Consider the following 17038-nt stretch of genomic DNA (forward strand, 5'->3'; position numbering starts at 1 on the left):
TTTTTTAAAAGGTATTTGGCAATATTTCATTTTAACTAAATTGAGAAGAAGTGAAATGCTGCCTTTTTAGGAGAATGCAAAGCATTTATTTATCTGAACTTCCCCAGGAAAGTTCAAAGAAGCTTTCTGGAGAACTGAGCAATAAGAGTGGGAGTGTTGGATTTTAATGTGTGTGGAGGATATACTTGATGAGATGATGGAGTTCAATCCATTCCTATGGCAGGAAATCTTCAGACATTGCGGAATTCTTAGCAACACCCAAAAGCATGACTGTTTTTCCTCCGCTCTCAGATCTAATCACACTGATCATACTTTATCAGTTGGTTAACAGGGCAGTTGAAATCATTTTTATCTAAGTGTAAAGCCACAGACAGTATCTGAAGGAAGCCACTGTACTAGGTTCTCAGAAGTTTCACCATGGCAGCTCAGAATCTGCCAAGATGGCTATCACGGAAACAGAAGAGTCTATCAGCAGTTCTAGCTTCCCTGCACATCAAGCCTATTGTTGAGTGGTCTATTTACAACATCTTGTGAATTTAATAAATATGTAGACCATTGCAAGAAACTCAGGTCTGCATGCAATAAAAACCACAGGTGCAAGGAACTGATAAAATTAGTAGCATTAATATTTATTTATTTATTTTATTTATTTATTGGATTTGTATGCCGCCCCTCTCCGTAGACTCGGGGCGGCTAACAACAGTAATAAAAAATATCATGCAAATCCAATACTAAAAACAACTAAAATACTCTTATTATAAAACTAAACATCCATACAAACAAACATACCATGCATAAATTATAAAGGCTTAGAGGGAAAGAATGTCTCAATTCCCCCATGCCTGACGACAGAGGTGGGTTTTAAGGAGTTTATGAAAGGCAAGGAGGGTGGGGGCAATTCTAATCTCTGGGGGGAGTTGATTCCAGAGGGTCGGGGCTGCCACAGAGAAGGCTTTTCCCCTGGGCCCCGCCAAGCGACATTGTTTTGTTGATGGGACCCAGAGAAGGCCCACATAATTGTGCAAACCAATCACAAACACATAGGCAGACACTTAGTTATAAAACATTCTACATTGTTGTTGTCTGGGTAAACAAAATGTCTGCTTAGCATCAGAAAGATACAATTGCTTTTCAGGAAAGAGTATACGGTACATTTATCAGTGATTACACTGGGATGCTCCTTCTTTTTAAATTAAAGAATCCTAGGTACCGTATTTTTCAGAATATAAAACACACTGGAGTATAAGACACACTTTAGTTTTTGGGGAGGAAAATAGGGAAAAGAATCTGCTTACCAGATATTCTTCTGGATAGCATCCTTAGTCTGGTCAGTTTCAGCACATTGTTTTATCCCCTGGTTAGGGCTGGGAAAATCATTAGCACCTGGTTAGGACTGGAAAGAAACATTTGGAGCAAGTACAGCAATGAAAAAACCCTGCAAAGACTTGGGGCTTGTAAAACATTGTTGGCAGAGAATAACAATGAAAGACCTTGAAAGTAGGTAAGAGCCGGGAACACAGTTAGCACCTGGTTAGGGCTGGAAAGAAACATTTGGAGCAAGTTAGAGCAATGAAAAAAAAATCCTGCAAAGACAGGACTTGGAAAACATTCTTAGAAGAGAGTAACAATGAAAGAGCTTGCAAGCTGTAAGAGCTGGGAACATAGTTAGGACCTGGTTAGGGCTTGAAAGAAACTTACTTGGAACAAGTTAGAGTAATGAAAAAAACTCTGCAAAGACTTAGAGCTTGGAAAACATTCTTCACTGACAGTAACAATGAAAAAACCTGCAACATAAGAGCTGGGAAGATCGTTAGTACCTAGTTAGGGCTGGGGAAAAAAGCTCCCCACAAAACAAAGCTGCATTCTGAGTATAAGACACATCTGAATTTTCAGCCTCTTTTAGGGAGGAAAAAGGTGCGTCTTATACTCCAAAAATATGGTAAGCATTTATGCACAGCCATTCTTCAAATTACTGCAATGTTGTCTGGTGAGGCCTAAGGGTAGAGCCTTCTCTATGGCGGCTCCGGTCCTTTGGAACCATCTCCCTCCAGAGATTCGTACCACCACCCCTCATTATAGGCATAATGAGAAAGGCAGAATTCCCCAAATCATCTGCAGTACAGGAAATCATCTTAATCTGCAATTGACAGATGGAAAAAGACTGTTCAGTAGGCCTTTGTGGCTAGGAATTTCTGGCGGCAGCACAAGCCCAGCTGTGGAAAGCTCAGTTTCCCTCTTACAGGATTTTGTCCTTTATAATACATTTCTAAGTATAAATTGTAACTTTTCAAATATAGTCCAAAACTGAAATATCGCTACCTAACACAAAAGAAGTAAGGAAAACACTTTGAACAGTCAACAAATTAAGTTTAAATGGTATATGCAATTAAGAAAGACTTAAGGTTTGTGACCATTGCACCATATTTTTAAAATAGTTTTGAATAGTTTTGGCCAAATAGTTTTGTATGTTTACTCGCTAAAGAAACACCCTCCTCTTGGAGCACTCTGTTCTTAGCACCTTCTCCATTTGACTGCTGTTTGGCTGTGTCCCTCCATTCCTCTGAACAGCTTTTCTATTTGGCTATTGACAATAGAGGATGGCAGAGGGCAAAAAACAAGTTGGGATATTTTATTCATTTTATTGTCTTTTCATAAAAAGTGAATCTTCTACATAGAGGTGTCCACATAGCAATAGCAATGTTGGAGAGAAAGTGATTGGCCCAATAATCTCCGAATAAATTGCACAGCTGTACTTAGATCTTCTGATTCTAATTCAATACTTTTATCCTGTCCTATTTTCTTGACTCCAATAAAAAATCCTCCTCTCCATAAATATAAAATCTTTCCCACAAAGGTGACGGAATGGAGCATTTTTAAACAGTTGAGACCTCTATTGCTCATCCCAAAAAAGAGGTGAGGGATTTACATGACATTGGCTTTGCAAAACATCTGGCACATTTAATTGATGCAACACATACAAACTAGGTTGCTAAGCAGTACATTGTTGCTTCAGCTCAGTGCTCAGTTTAATAGTTTTAACCTATAAAGCCCAGCATAACTTAAGGATCTAGCAATCTGAAAGTGTGTATGATTTTGAACTTATCAACAGAACTTATCAACAGAACAGTGTATGATTTTGAACTTATCAACAGAACAAGCTCATGTCAAGCCCACTTCAGTTTGCAAAAGTAGTCCACGTTTTGCCAAATCTTTGCCAAAGGATGGACCTTTTCATTTAGCCTTTTGAATGTTTCATCACTGTTTTTAAATCACATAATCATTACTTTATGGCTATATTTATGGTAGTGCATTATGTATGTTTAAATCAATTACACATAAATGCTTCCAGATGTCTTCAAAGAGCTGGAATCCAGGGCTAATATTTTGTCATAAAGAAATCACTCCCTATTGATTCTGCAGTTTACTGCAGAAGCCATCTCCATAGGGGTGGGCCACCATTGCTGGTCCTACTTGAACGGGCCAGGAGTGTCTGCGCGTGCCCGACGCACACATTGCCACATGGAGCTCAGCTTCTGCACATGTACAGAAGCTGAATCTCACACGATTTTCACCTCTTGTAGGAAGGCTGAATCTATAACCCGGAAAGAGGCAAAAATGAGGTAAGTGCCCGCCCGTACTGCTGCCATTCACCTCCGTTCGCCCCGTTTTCCTCTCGCTCTCAGGGCAAACAGCGGCAGCGTGGGTAGGCAGTGCGAGCAGTGAGTGAGGGGCAAACTGAGGCGAACAGCGGCAGCGCGGGTGGTGGTAGAGAAGCGGCACGAGTGGTGAGCAAGGGGGTGAATGGAGGCAAACGGCAGCAGCGAGGGTGGTGGGAGGGAGGTGGTGCGAGTGGTAAGTGAGGGGGTGAACTGAAGCGAACAGCGGCAGCGCAGGCAGTGGGGGGGAGGCAGTGCAAGTGCGGGCGGTGGGGGAAGGCAGCATAAGTGGTGAGCGAGGGGGAGAACCGAGGCAAACAGCGGCAGCGCGGGCAGTGATGGGGAGCTGGCACGAGAAGTGAGCAAGGGGCTCGTGGCAGGGGAAGGCAGCGCAGGCCAGGCGGTGGTCCAGGGAAGCGCAGGTTGTGCCTGCACGCGTATGTATGCGCTACCGGAGCTAGGTTAAATGCTATTGTATCTCTTTGAGGCAAGGAGAGACCAGGCACTCTAACCCAAACTCTTGAAGTGAGTGACTTCAAGTTGGCCACCTTTAAGCCAGTCACATGACCTTTAAGACATCCCCTGGTCCCATGATCATCAAGCCATCCCCACCTTGTCACATGGCCGGCAAGCCATACCCACAAAATAAGCAACACACACAGTGTGGTAGTAAAATTTTTGTTGCCCTTCACTTGGTGGCAAATAAATTTAATAAAATAAATACAATTAATTATTGACCAATAAAACTAATTAAAATGATTAATCTTTGGAATCAACTCCCGGTGACTGCCTGGTATGCCCATGTAATTTTTGTAGCAACGGGATGGTTACTGCTTTCTTTTGATGTGTGTTTCTTTAATTTTCCTTCTAGCCTGAAGGTAGTGCTCTGATACTTTCCAATCTAAGCATTTTTCTTAAGCCTACACAGGGTCATTCAGTGCAGCCACCACCAGCCTCTGTTGGACAGCTGATTAAAATGAATTGCTGCAGCCTTGTGTAACAGTCCAGAGAAGAAGGATATCTGGAAGTACTAGTTCTATCTTTATCGTAAGGTTACCTCAACAGAATCTTGCACAACTGAAAGTACAACTCCTCCCCTCCCTCACATTTACAGCCACAGAAATTAGGGAGAGCCCCTGCAGAGATGTTTGCGATGCCCCCATTTCTTCTGCAGGCTCAGCTGCCTTTTACTTGACTGTTGCTTAATTGGTGGGCTCTTTCACCTGTCTCTCGTATACCATTATAGTTGCCCATAAAAGAAATGATTCCTTTAATAAAATAAATTGATCTCCTAAATGAATTTGTCAGCCATTCTCTTACATATCTACTAAGCAATCTTGCACATAGGAATTTATCAATAGACACATACATACACACATACAAACAAAGAGAGAGAGGGAGAGGGAGATTGACTTCTGCCATTCCGTTAGACACAGCAAAATATAAAAATCAAATAGAAAGAACTGATTAGACTTGGACTCTGAGCAAAAGGCATTTAGATGAGAAGGAAGGAAGGAAGGAAGAAAGAAAAGAAAAGAAAAGAAAAGAAAAGAAAGAAAGAACAGAATAGTTTTGGACTGTGAGCAAAAGGCATTTAAATGAGAAGGAAGAAAGGAGGGAAGAAGAAAGAAAGAAAGAAAGAGAAAGAAAGGAGGAAGGAAGGAGGGAAAGAAAGAAACAAAGGAAGAAAGAAACAAAGAAAGAAAAGAAAGAAAGAACAGAGTAGTTTTGGACTCTGAGCAAAAGGCATTTAAATGAGAAGGAAGGACGGAAGAAAAAGAAAGAAAGAAAAAAAGAAAAAGGAAGGAGGAAAGAAGGAAGGAAGGAAAGAAACAAAGAAAGAAACAAAAAAACAAAGAAAAGAAAGAAAGAACAGAGTAGTTTTGGACTCTGAGCAAAAGGCATTTAAATGAGAAGGAAGAAAGGACGGAAGAAAAAGAAAGAAAGAAAGAAAGAAAAAAGGAAGAAGGAAGGAAGGAAGGAAGGAAAGAAAGAAACAAAGAAAGAAAAGAAAGAAAGAAAGAAAGAACAGAGTAGTTTTGGACTCTGAGCAAAAGGCATTTAAATGAGAAGGAAGAAAGGACGGAAGAAAAAGAAAGAAAGAAAGAAAGAAAAAAGGAGGAAGGAAGGAAGGAAGGAAAGAAAGAAACAAACAAAGAAAAGAAAGAAAGAAAGAAAGAAAGAAAGAAAGAACAGAGTAGTTTTGGACTCTGAGCAAAAGGCATTTAAATGAGAAGGAAGGAAGGAAGGAAGAAAGAAAGAAAATAAGAAAGGAAGAAAGGAAGGAAGGAAGGAAGGAAGGAAGGAAGAAAAAGACGTGAAAGAAATACTGAATAGCTATGAGGTAAGAGAAAGGGAGCAAGGCAGGAAAAGAGAGAAAACCTCTTGTGACACTCCTTGGTCAATTTTCCATCCATTCTTGAGATTGCTGGCTCCCAGATGCAATCCAGCTATTATTGTCTTTTTGTCATTCAACGATTAGAGGTTCAACATTCTGATGCTGATATGTCTCTGGAAACTTTTACTTGTCCTACCCCAATTTAGCAGTAGCATGCCTAGGGCTGGTCGTGGGTAACTGCTATAGTTCCAAAATTGCTGAAATGCTTTCCTGCTTTTCCCTTTCAGAAACGACAGGGACTTTTTAATACTGTATTTCTTGGAGAATAAGATGCACCTTAGTTTTTGGGGAGGAAAATAGGGAAAAGAATCTGGCTAGCATCCTTAGTCTGGTCAGCTTCAGCACATTATTTTATCCCCTTGTTAAGCGCTTAATATTTTTTTTATTCTGAGAGAGTAACAGTGAAAGAGCGGAGAACACCATTAGGACCTGGAAATAAACAGTCTGAGCAAGTAGAGCAATGGAAAAAACCCTGCAAAGACTTAGGGCTTGGGAAACATTCTTTGCAGAGAGAAACAATGAAAGAGCCTGCAAGGTAAGACCTGGGAAGATTGTTAGTAGCTAGTTAGGGCTGTAGGGGGAGGGGGAGTATAAGACACATCCAAATTATCAGCCTCTTTTTGGATGGAAAAAGGTGCGTCTTATACACCAAAAATACGGTATATATGAAGACTGACATCTTGGTAGCAGAGATGCTTTCGAGAATTTCAATAATCTAACTCCTGGCACTAATTCTATCAAATGGCTTAAACTCTCTTATGTCATGATAACAAATATACAGTATTTGCAGTTCATTTGTGCTTTCCTTAAAAACCATATCTGTTATCTGACTTTGTAGAGTAAGAAATGATTATTAAAAAGATGAAACAGATACTTTTTTTTATCATACCTCATTTTAGAAGTAACTGAGATTAACTGCCCTATACATTAATTTCTTATTATATGTCATTAATCGAGCCCAACAACCACTTATCTTTTTCCTTTTTCCTTGGGTAGATTTTGTTTTGGAACCACTCCTGAAGTCTAGAAGTCTAAAAACTTTGTAGTGTTCACCCAATTTGGACTGGGTCTTATCAGATCTACAAGTTATTGTGCTTCAGGATATTAGTGTATGCAACTAAGCTCATTTCCCAAAGATCATCAGCAATTTTGCATTCCTGGCATTTTTCTGGAGTAACCTGATTTATAGTACTTGTTTTCTTTTTAAACACTCTTCTACCATACTTCTCTTAATGTAACCAAAACAGCATATTCTTCAGGTATTACCTCAAAATATATTTCTCAGAATAGAATAGAATAGAGTAGAATGAATAGAATAGAATAGAATAGAATAGAACATATAAAAAACTGTTGCTGGAATTAGGTATGTCTAGTTTAATGAAAAGAAACAGTAGTGGATTACATGATAGCTCCAATATCTCAGAGGTTGCCACAAAGAAGAGGGAGTCAACTATTCTCCAAAGCACCTGAAGGCAGGACAGGAAGCAATGGGTGGAAACTAATGAAGGAGAGAAGCAACCTAGAACTAAAGATAAATTTCCTGACAGTTCAAACAATTAATCAGTGGAAAAAAAATTCTCCAGAAGTTATGAATGCTGATAGCAATAAATGGACAATCCAGAATTGGTACTGGTACATGGTGGACCACATCAACTTCGAAATTATGGAAATAAGATTAAATAACTTTGATGAAAATAAATTGGAGAAGCTGATGGCACGATGGAATAAGGTGAAAAATTATATCTTAAGTAGAATTTATGACGACAATGTGAAAAATAAATTCCAATCACTTTTTGTATGTAAAGAAATGTAAACCGGAGCTAAGGAAGAAATTGAAACTTATTGTTAATAATATAACCCCCTAAATGGTGGTGGGTTTTTATTGGTGTTGGACACGTTTTTTTAAAGTATTTTTTGTTTGTTGTTAATTTAGTAAATAAACCAATTAAAAAAAACAGAAGTTATGAATGCTCCAACATTTGAAGTTTTAAAGAAGATGTTGGATAACCATTTGTCTGAAGTGGTGTAAGGTTTCCTGCCTAAGCAGACGGTTGGACTAGAAGACCTCCAAGATCCCTTCCAAATTCTATTCTATTCTGAAATATATTTTCAGGTAGAAAGAAAGCAAGAAAGAAAGAAAGAAAGAAAGAAAGAAAGAAAGAAAGAAAGAAAGAAAGAAAGCCTCTGGAGTCTGTGTGTGTGTGTGAAAAACAGGCCTACAGGGCCCACCAGAATTCTGGAAACCAGGGGGTAAAGCACACATACATGGAAGAGGGGCAGCATTGGGGTTTGTGCATGCACACTGGGGGCATTAAATTATGGGTGTAGGCACACATGTGAGCACAAGTGCAAGCATGCACCCTTTCGGCACCCGAGGGGAAAAAGGTTCACTATCACTAGTTATAGAGCTTCTGTCTGAGAAAACCCTGTTTGATTTTTTTTTTTAGAAAAGAAATGCTTTGGAATGTCCTGCACATTTTCATAGTTTGAGGCGTTTCAAAAGCAGTTACTTTATGTTGTTCCTATTCTGCCCAAATCCCCAAAGGCTTCTCAGCATCACAAACTTGTGGAACTGCATCAAATGGACTTCGCCTGCTTCCCGTGTTTACGTTGAATTTTACTATAGATTTATTTTTTATGGCAGAAGCAGCTGCCCATCTTCTAGCGCTGTCAAAATACAATTTTCAAAAGTCTGAGCCAGGACAGTTGCTCATAATTGTAATCAGCAACATTTAGAGGATCACACCTTTCCTATGGTACATCTCAGTATTAAATATCTCTCCTAGGGTTTAAAAATGTATCCTCCACTGATTAAAAACAATGATCTGAGCTGCTGCACCAAATATTAAATAAAGTCCATGTTATGAGTAGGAAAATCTTGTTTCTTAAGCAAAGATTATCATCTTAAGTATGTTGACATTTTCCCCCAAGTAAATATGTACAGTGTTGAGATTGTATCTCTTTCCTGTTGCTCTTTCTGAGTAATTGATTAGATTTTTTTTAAAAAAATTGGTAGACCACACATAGAATCTGTCAGTCTTATCAAGTAAGTTGATAAAACCTTCACCAACATTTCACCCAATCGGAAGGGCAGGGATTCAGCCTATAGATGCAGAACTACTGGTAATCTTATCAGGGGCCTGTGTGTATGTCAAAACAAAGGAGATAAAACACCATCTGCTGTTTTGTCACACGACAATCTAGACATTCTGTGTTTGTGGCTGATATCTGATATCAAAAAAAGAATAAACAGTTTGTAAAGAAAACATTTTTCACAAGGGGGGTAGAGAGATGAAATGGCCTAGGAAGTTGGCAAGAGGGGAGATGAATTGAAGAGAAAAATAAAAATGGCTAGCAGTCCAAGGTGGAATTAAGTCATCTTGGATTGTAGAAAAGGTGCTGGCTCCAGGATGATTGATTGATTGATTGATTAATTGATTGATTGATTTTATTTTATTTATTGATTTTGTCCATTACACAATGAAGGTTATAGTGGATATACTCATAGTAAAATATATCTAAGAAAGAATAGAAGAGAAGATATAGGAATAGAAGAAAGATATAGGAGATATAGGAGAGCAATAGGACAGGGGATGGAAGGCACTCTAGTGCACTTATGCACGCCCGTTTCAAGACCACTGAAAAAGAATTGGTGTAAGGAATGGCTACGCTAACAGTGTGACAGTATGCAATCTATCTATCCTGCAGACTTGACCAGAAAAAGATCAACTATTTTCTTCTTTGTGCAAATATATAGAGGAAGAGAAAGATTAACAGAGTTGGAAGGTACCTACCTTGTAGGCAGTGATGGGCTCCTACGGGTATGGTCAGGAACGCAATACTGGTAGCAAAATTTGGAGCTCCACCCCAAAAATATTATTTATTTTATTGATTGATTTTGTCCAATACACAATGGGGGTTTTAGTGGGTATACACATAGTAAAATACATAATGAAGGTTATAGAGGATATACTCATAATAAAATATATCTAAGAAAGAATAGAATAGAAGATATAGGAACAAGAAAGAATAGAATAAGATATATAGGAATAAAAGAAAGGTATAGGAGATGTAGGAGAGCAATAGGACAGGGGACAGAACGCACTCTAGTACACTTGTACTCGCCCCTTACTGACCTCTTAGGAATCTGGATAGGACAACCATGGATAATCTAAGGGTAGAGGGTTGGGGGTTTGGGGATGAGTCCGGTAATGAATTCCACACTTCGACAACTGGTTACTGAAGTCATGTTTTTTACAATCAAGTTTGGAGTGGCTAATATTAAGTTTAAATTTGTTGTCTGCTCTCGTGTTGCTGTGGTTGAAGCTGAAGTAGTCGCCGACAGGCAGAACGTTGCAGCATATGATTTGTGGGCAATACTTAGATCATGTTTAAGGCATCTTAGTTCTAAGCTTTCTAGGCCCAGGATTGAAAGTCTAGTCTCATAGGGTATTCTGTTTTGAGTGGAGGAATGAAGGGCTCTTCTGGTGAAGAATCTTTGGACATTTTCAAGGGTGTTAATGTCTGAGATGCTATATGGGTTCCAAACAGATGAGCTGCATTAGAGGAAGGGTCTGGTGAAAGTTTTGTAAGCTCTGGTAAGTAGTGACAGATTGCCAGAGCAGACACTACCAGTGTTACCTCTAATTCTTTTTGGGGGTGGGCGGAAAAGTATAGTGTCTGAGCGGCAGTCCCTTCGGGACTGGGCGGCACAGAAATAATAAATAAACAAACAAACAAACAAATAAATAAATAAATAAAAAACCCACCCTGCTTTGCCTCAGAGAATTTCAAAATAAAATACTGTACTGTGTGTCTATAACAGTGAGCTCATAATAGGGCAACTCTATCAATATCAAAATGCCACTTAAATAGTTGAGCTAGTTTCAAACTAGATTTTGATTTTCTTTCTCTCTTCCTTACTCCCATTCTTTTTCTTTCTCTTTTCCTTCCTCTCTTTTTTCTATCTGTTTCTCTCTCTTCTTCCCTCTCTCCTTCCCTCTCACTCTTTCCCTCTCGGCTTCTGGGCAGGTTTGGAAAACTCTGGATGATGATTTTTAAGTGAGCGATTGCTCACTGCTCAGCTTAGAGGGAACTATGGACGCTACGTAGGATTAGGTTTACAACTCTTTAAGCCTCCTTGGCTATGTTGTTGCAGTGGGCTTTGGCACTTAAATCTTTTGTTATTAGTATACCAAGCTCTTTAACCGAGTGGAAGTTATCTGAGATACTTTGATTATTCAGTATTTGGAGTTCAGCTTCTTTTTCCCAATGTGTAGGACAGAGCATTTGCTAGTTGAGATTTGGAGTTGCCATGTGTTAGACCACTCAGAAACAGAGTTCAGGTTGAAACTAAATGCATAAGCCACGCCCACAGTGTGGTAGTAAAAATTTTGGTAGCCCATCACTGCTTGTAGGTCATCTAGTCCAACCCCCTGCTCAAACAGGAGACACTATGCCGTTTTTGACAAATGGCAGTCCAATTTCTTCTTGGAAGTCTCAAATGAAGAAGTTCCCACAACCTCTGTGGGCAACCTGTTCCACTGGTTGATTGTTCTCACTAACAGAAAGTTCCTCCTTATTTCTAGGTTGAATCGCTCCTTGATCAGTTTCCATCCACTATTCTTTGTCTGTCCTTTAGGTGCCTTGGAGAATAGCTTGACCCCCCTCCTCTCTTTGGCAGCCCCTCAAATATTGGAACATTGCTATCATGTCTCTCCTGGTCCTTCTCTTCACTAGACTATCGATGCCCAGTTCTTGCAACCACTTTTCATATGTTTTAGTCTCCTGGTTGCTCTCTTTTGCATTTTTTCTAGAGTCTCAGTATCGTTTTTATTATGTGGTGACCAAAACTGGATGCAATACTCCAATTGCAATCTAACTAAGGCTTTGTAGAATAGTATTAGTATCTCACTTGATCTAAAAGAAAAAAATAATCAAGCACTCTTAATGGCAGCTGTCTACTAAATTTAGCTAAAGCTCTGGATTTATTTTGCGGGGATTTTTTTGGGGGGAATGTAGTAGTTGCTCTTATGATGCATACATGGTTCTTATAGAACTAGCAGTACTATTGCCAGCAGACAAATCTGTGATTGTACACATTGGATCACAACTTTCTTGGTTTCCTTTGAAAGAAGACAATAGGGAGGACAGAATTGTAGGTATTTGTTGGTATTTGTTGAAATCCTTTTATTTTTATCAAGAATAAAAGATTCACAATGATTCACCTTGTGTGCTATATTTTTGTCTGATTGATCCGGAGATCAATCCTATAGAAGATAATATTGTTGTTCGGCACAGCTTAAGAGTTGTTGTTGCCCTCTGGGCTTGTTGGGTTTTTTGTAGACATTTGACTATCTAACAATGTAATCTACTTCATTCATTCAGTTCATTCAAGCTCAGAGAGCATCAAGAATGCCACTGTTCCCATCCTTCAGACCAACAGGCTTAAATCCATCCCTAATAACTTCACAAGATGCATTACCCTAGATCAGTGATGGCGAACCTATGGCACAGGTGCCTCAGGTGGCAGACGGAGCCATATCTGCTGGCACGCCAGCCATTGCCCTAGCTCAGCTCCAACATGCATGTGTGTGCCAGCCAGCTGATTGTTGACTCACGCAGAGGCTTTGGGAGGGAAATTTTGGCTTCCAGAGAGCCTCTGGCGAGATGGGGAAGGGCATTTTTATCCTCCCCTGGCTCTAGGGAAGCCTTTGGAGCCTGGGGAGGGCAAAACATGAGCCTACTGGGCCCACCAGAGTTTGGGAAACAGGCCATTTCTGGCCTCCAGAGGGCCTTTGGGGGGATGGGGAAGCTGTTTTCGCCCTCCCCAGGCATTGAATTATTGGTATAGGTACTTGCACATATGCTGTTGTGCGCGCACATGCTCTTTCGGCACCCAAGGAAATAAATGTTCACCATCACTGCCCTAGATCAAGGGTAAGCAAAGTTGGCTCTTCTATGACATTCTTTTCACTAATACTAGAATGAGGGGGCATTCCCTAAAGCTCATAGGTAAGAAAGCGAGGACAAATAAAGGGAAATATTTCTTCACCCAGAGGGTCGTTGGTTTATGGAATTCACTTCCAGAAGAGGTTGTGACAGCTGTCAGCCTGGATAACTTCAAGGCAGGATTAGACAGATTCATAGATGCCAAGTGTATGTATATGGTTATTGGTCCATGTGCCGCCTCTATGTTGGTTGAGGCAGGTAGGATTCCCTTGAGTACCATTTGTTGGGGGTCAAGGGAAAGGGAGGGTTTTGCCTTCTCTTTCTGCTCAAGATCCCCATGGACAATTGGTGGGCCACTATGTGACACAGAATGCTGGACTCAATGGGCTTCGGCCCTGATTCAGCATGGCTCTTCTTAGGTTCTTATGACATGTGGACTTCAACTCCCAGAATTCCTGAGCTAGCATGATTGTCTCAGGAATTCTGGGAGTTAATAATAATAACAATAATAATAATAATAATAATAATAATAATAATTTATTTGATTTGTATGCCGCCCCTCTCCGAAGACTCGGGGCGGCTCACAACCATAATAAAAAACCAATATTATAGCGAAACAAATCTAATATTAAAAAAGAAGCATATAAAACCCTATCATATTTAAAAACCAAACAACACATACATACCAAACATAAAATATAAAGAGCCTGGGGGAAAGGTGTCTCAACTCCCCCATGCCTGGCGGTATAGGTGGGTCTTGAGTAGTTTACGAAAGATAAGGAGGGTGGGGGCAGTTCTAATCTCCGGGGGGAGTTGATTCCAGAGGGCCAGGGCTGCCACAGAGAAGGCTCTTCCCCTGGGGCCCGCCAAATGACATTGTTTAGTCGACAGGACCCAGAGAAGGCCAACTCTGTGGGACCTTATCAGTCGCTGGGATTCGAGCGGTAGCAGGCGGTTCCAGAGGTATTCTGGTCCAATGCCAGGTAGTTGAAGTCCACAAGTAATAGAAGAGCCAACTTTGCCTACCCCTGCGCTAGATCAGTGATGGCAAACCTTTTTTGGTTCACATGCCAAAAGGGGTGTGTGGGGGTGTGGTAGCATGCGTGTATATGCCCACACCCTTTCTCTTCCCCCCCACACATGCGCATGCCCCCCCCCCCCCCGTGCTGTCCCCCATGGTAGGCAGTGGTGTGTTCATACTGGGATGGTCCAGAGTGCCGTGAGTTTTCCCCCCCGGTGTCTCCATGTCGGAAGAAGCCCTTGGGTCCACCCTCCCCTTAATGTCTTCATCCGAAGCACAGCTGAGAAGCTCCTTCTCAGGAGACACCAGGAAAAGATCGCCAAAAATTGCGACATCAATGGGTTCCTACCGATGCAGCAATCTGGACCACATCAGTATGAACCCACCGCTGCTGGTAGGTGAAAAAATGGCCTAAATGGCCAAATTAGATGTTTAGTAGGCCTTTTTCCAAACGTCCGATTTCTCTGTTGGGGGGATTTTTTTGGCCTCCTGGGCTTCAGGGAAGCTCGCCTGAAGTGTCCGGATGATGAAACGGCCTTTTCAAGGCTGAAAATCAGCTGGCCAGCACATGCATGCACGCTGGAGCTGAAACATGGAAGTCTCACGTGCCTTCCCATATGGCTCCATGTGCCACCTGTGGCATACGTGCCATAGGTTCGCCATATTACCAGTTTCCTCTACAAGAAATGGCTGGGGAACTGAGATGAGAGGGAATAAGAAGGTGGCTGGATTAGAGAATGACCCAAACAGGTTAAGAGCAGCAGGAAATGGCAGGAATACTGCTGGGCAAATAATAGACTTATACCAATTGTCTAGATAGCTGAATTGGACATCTAGTTATAAGGCCACTGCTAAACCCCCATAGAAGTTTTATTTATAACTACGTGGACTGTGTATATATGTTTACTTCTCTTCTGTCGATGTACTCATCCTACACTAAATTAATAATAATGTGTAAAAAATTATCTACACTGCAGAAGAAGAAATTAATATGCTGTGAATATAGGATTAGTTAACATTAGAATTCAAAGAAATTTGTTTTCTTTAGTCTCGTGTTCCACTGTTCAGGTTTTTTTGGGGGGTTTTTTGACTCAGGAGTCTATTTTTCTGTCTGTTAGAAATCTCATTTCTAAATGCTTAGGAGTCATCTGTAAGTCATTACAAAGTTCCCAGGAGGCATCTAATGCACATCTAAAACATCATAGAGATTCTTTAACAAAAGACATAGAAAGTTTTTAAAAGTGTTTATTAAATACATCATTTTCTATTTTTAAATAAACATTTGACATTAAAAAATTATATAAAATATTTGTTTGTAATATATATATATATATTTATATTAAAAAGAACACAGTTTGAACCAGAATTGCAACTCTCTTAAAAAGCAACTTTAAAAAAAAGACACAGGAATGTGGTTCTTAGGATCGGACTTTAATACTAAACGTTTACGGTGCAGCAAGCAAGTGCTTAAGACGGAGCAATTCAATTGCTGCATCCAAGCGCCATGATAAACCTGGCTCAAAGGTGAGAGGGTGGTGGTGGACGGGACACTGATCTTTCTTGGAAGCAAGCCAGAGCTTATCCAGGGCTATGGCTCAATGACCTATACCAGGGGTAGGCAAAATTGACTCTTCTATGACATATGGACTTCAACTCCCAGAATTCCTGAGCTAGCATGACTGGCTCAGGAATTCTGGGAGTTAAAGTCCACAAGTCATAGGAGAGCCAACTTTGCCTTCCCTTGACCTATACAAAGCCCCTGCTAATGCTTAAACCTTAAAATCTCCGCTTAAGTTCTACTGCAATAAAATTAAAAAGGAAACTGAGGCCTGCTCACATGAATAAAGCAACTTACAACGCATTGTTTAGCAAACATTCCTCACAGAGCCTGATTTGTTACATCCACACCCTCCTCTTTAAAAAACAACAACAACTCTACCAACATTGATCTGGTTCATTAACTTTCAAGCAGCAAAGGCAGCAGCATTCCCAGAGACCAGCTCAGAACTATCACCTACCTTGCCAAAACAGGGAAGGGAAAAATGTCAGCTGCAGAAGAACAATAATAATAATAAAAAAAGCACATGGGTTGAAATGAAGTACGAGGCCAGAATGACCATCCCTTGAAGAGCTGGAATGTTCTCAAAAGCAAAACAAAAAACCCCAACCTCTTAAGCATAGAAAGTGCAACATTTCTCTTTGCTTCACTTCAAAATATGGCTGTAAATATGCAGCTCCCATTTGCTTGGTATAGCTCAACTCTCCACTACAACATGGAAAAAAGAATGAAGGGGGGTTTACCATCCTGGACAAATTCTTATCTATGAGATTCTGGGTCTAAAAGCTTAAGAGGCAGAGCTACTTATTTCAAGACAAACACAGAGCTCTCAACCTCGTGGTGTTGTTGCCCTACTAAAGAAAACTCCTAGCCTTTGAAGGTACAAGCAATGGGTAGGAAACCATGCTGCCTCCCTTTAAAGACTAAGGATACATTTACAACAAAGAATCCGAGTTTGTTTCCGCAGCCAAGTTCTAATACTGAAGGACATAGCCCACCAGGCAACGTACTCGCAGGAAAAGAATCAGCAAGCAAAGAAGGGAGTTAAGGACCCCCGATCTTAGTCTGTGCCTTCCATGTTAGCACAGCTTTATTTTACATCTGTTGGGCAAGATATTAACACAAATCTGCTGAAGTGAAAAGTAGGTTTGAAAGTATTTTGAGGAAGGGACACCTTGACCTGATGGAAAATTACAAGGCAGATGCCCCAAAGGTACAGGATTTCAGCCATTCTAGGAGCATGCCCATATTTGGGACTTTTGCATGTTTTGCTGCAGAGTTTCGTTGTGCTGGTGTCGATGAGGTCTAGAAGACAGAAAACCTAAACAGCAATTCAGCTACATTCCACTTACACCTGAAATAATTCCAAGCGAAAACCGATTCCAGGGCATCTCTTAACAGTGCCTCAGTAATACTTCCTATGATGTCAGGGGAAACAAGGAAATAAGGCTAAT

General features: G+C 40.5%; 1 protein-coding gene across 1 annotated transcript in view; it reads right to left on the bottom strand.

Annotated features, from left to right (window-relative positions):
* LOC139165317 (U4/U6 small nuclear ribonucleoprotein Prp31-like) overlaps window positions 1-17038 on the bottom strand; it is a 38981-nt gene that overhangs the window by 20543 nt on the left and 1400 nt on the right. Inside the window, 1 exon segment of the mRNA XM_070748515.1 lies at window positions 16780-16889. Within this exon segment, the coding sequence (XP_070604616.1) occupies window positions 16780-16889 (110 nt within the window).

This window comes from Erythrolamprus reginae, chromosome 3, assembly GCF_031021105.1.
Source record: "Erythrolamprus reginae isolate rEryReg1 chromosome 3, rEryReg1.hap1, whole genome shotgun sequence".
Classification (NCBI taxonomy): domain Eukaryota; kingdom Metazoa; phylum Chordata; class Lepidosauria; order Squamata; family Dipsadidae; genus Erythrolamprus; species Erythrolamprus reginae.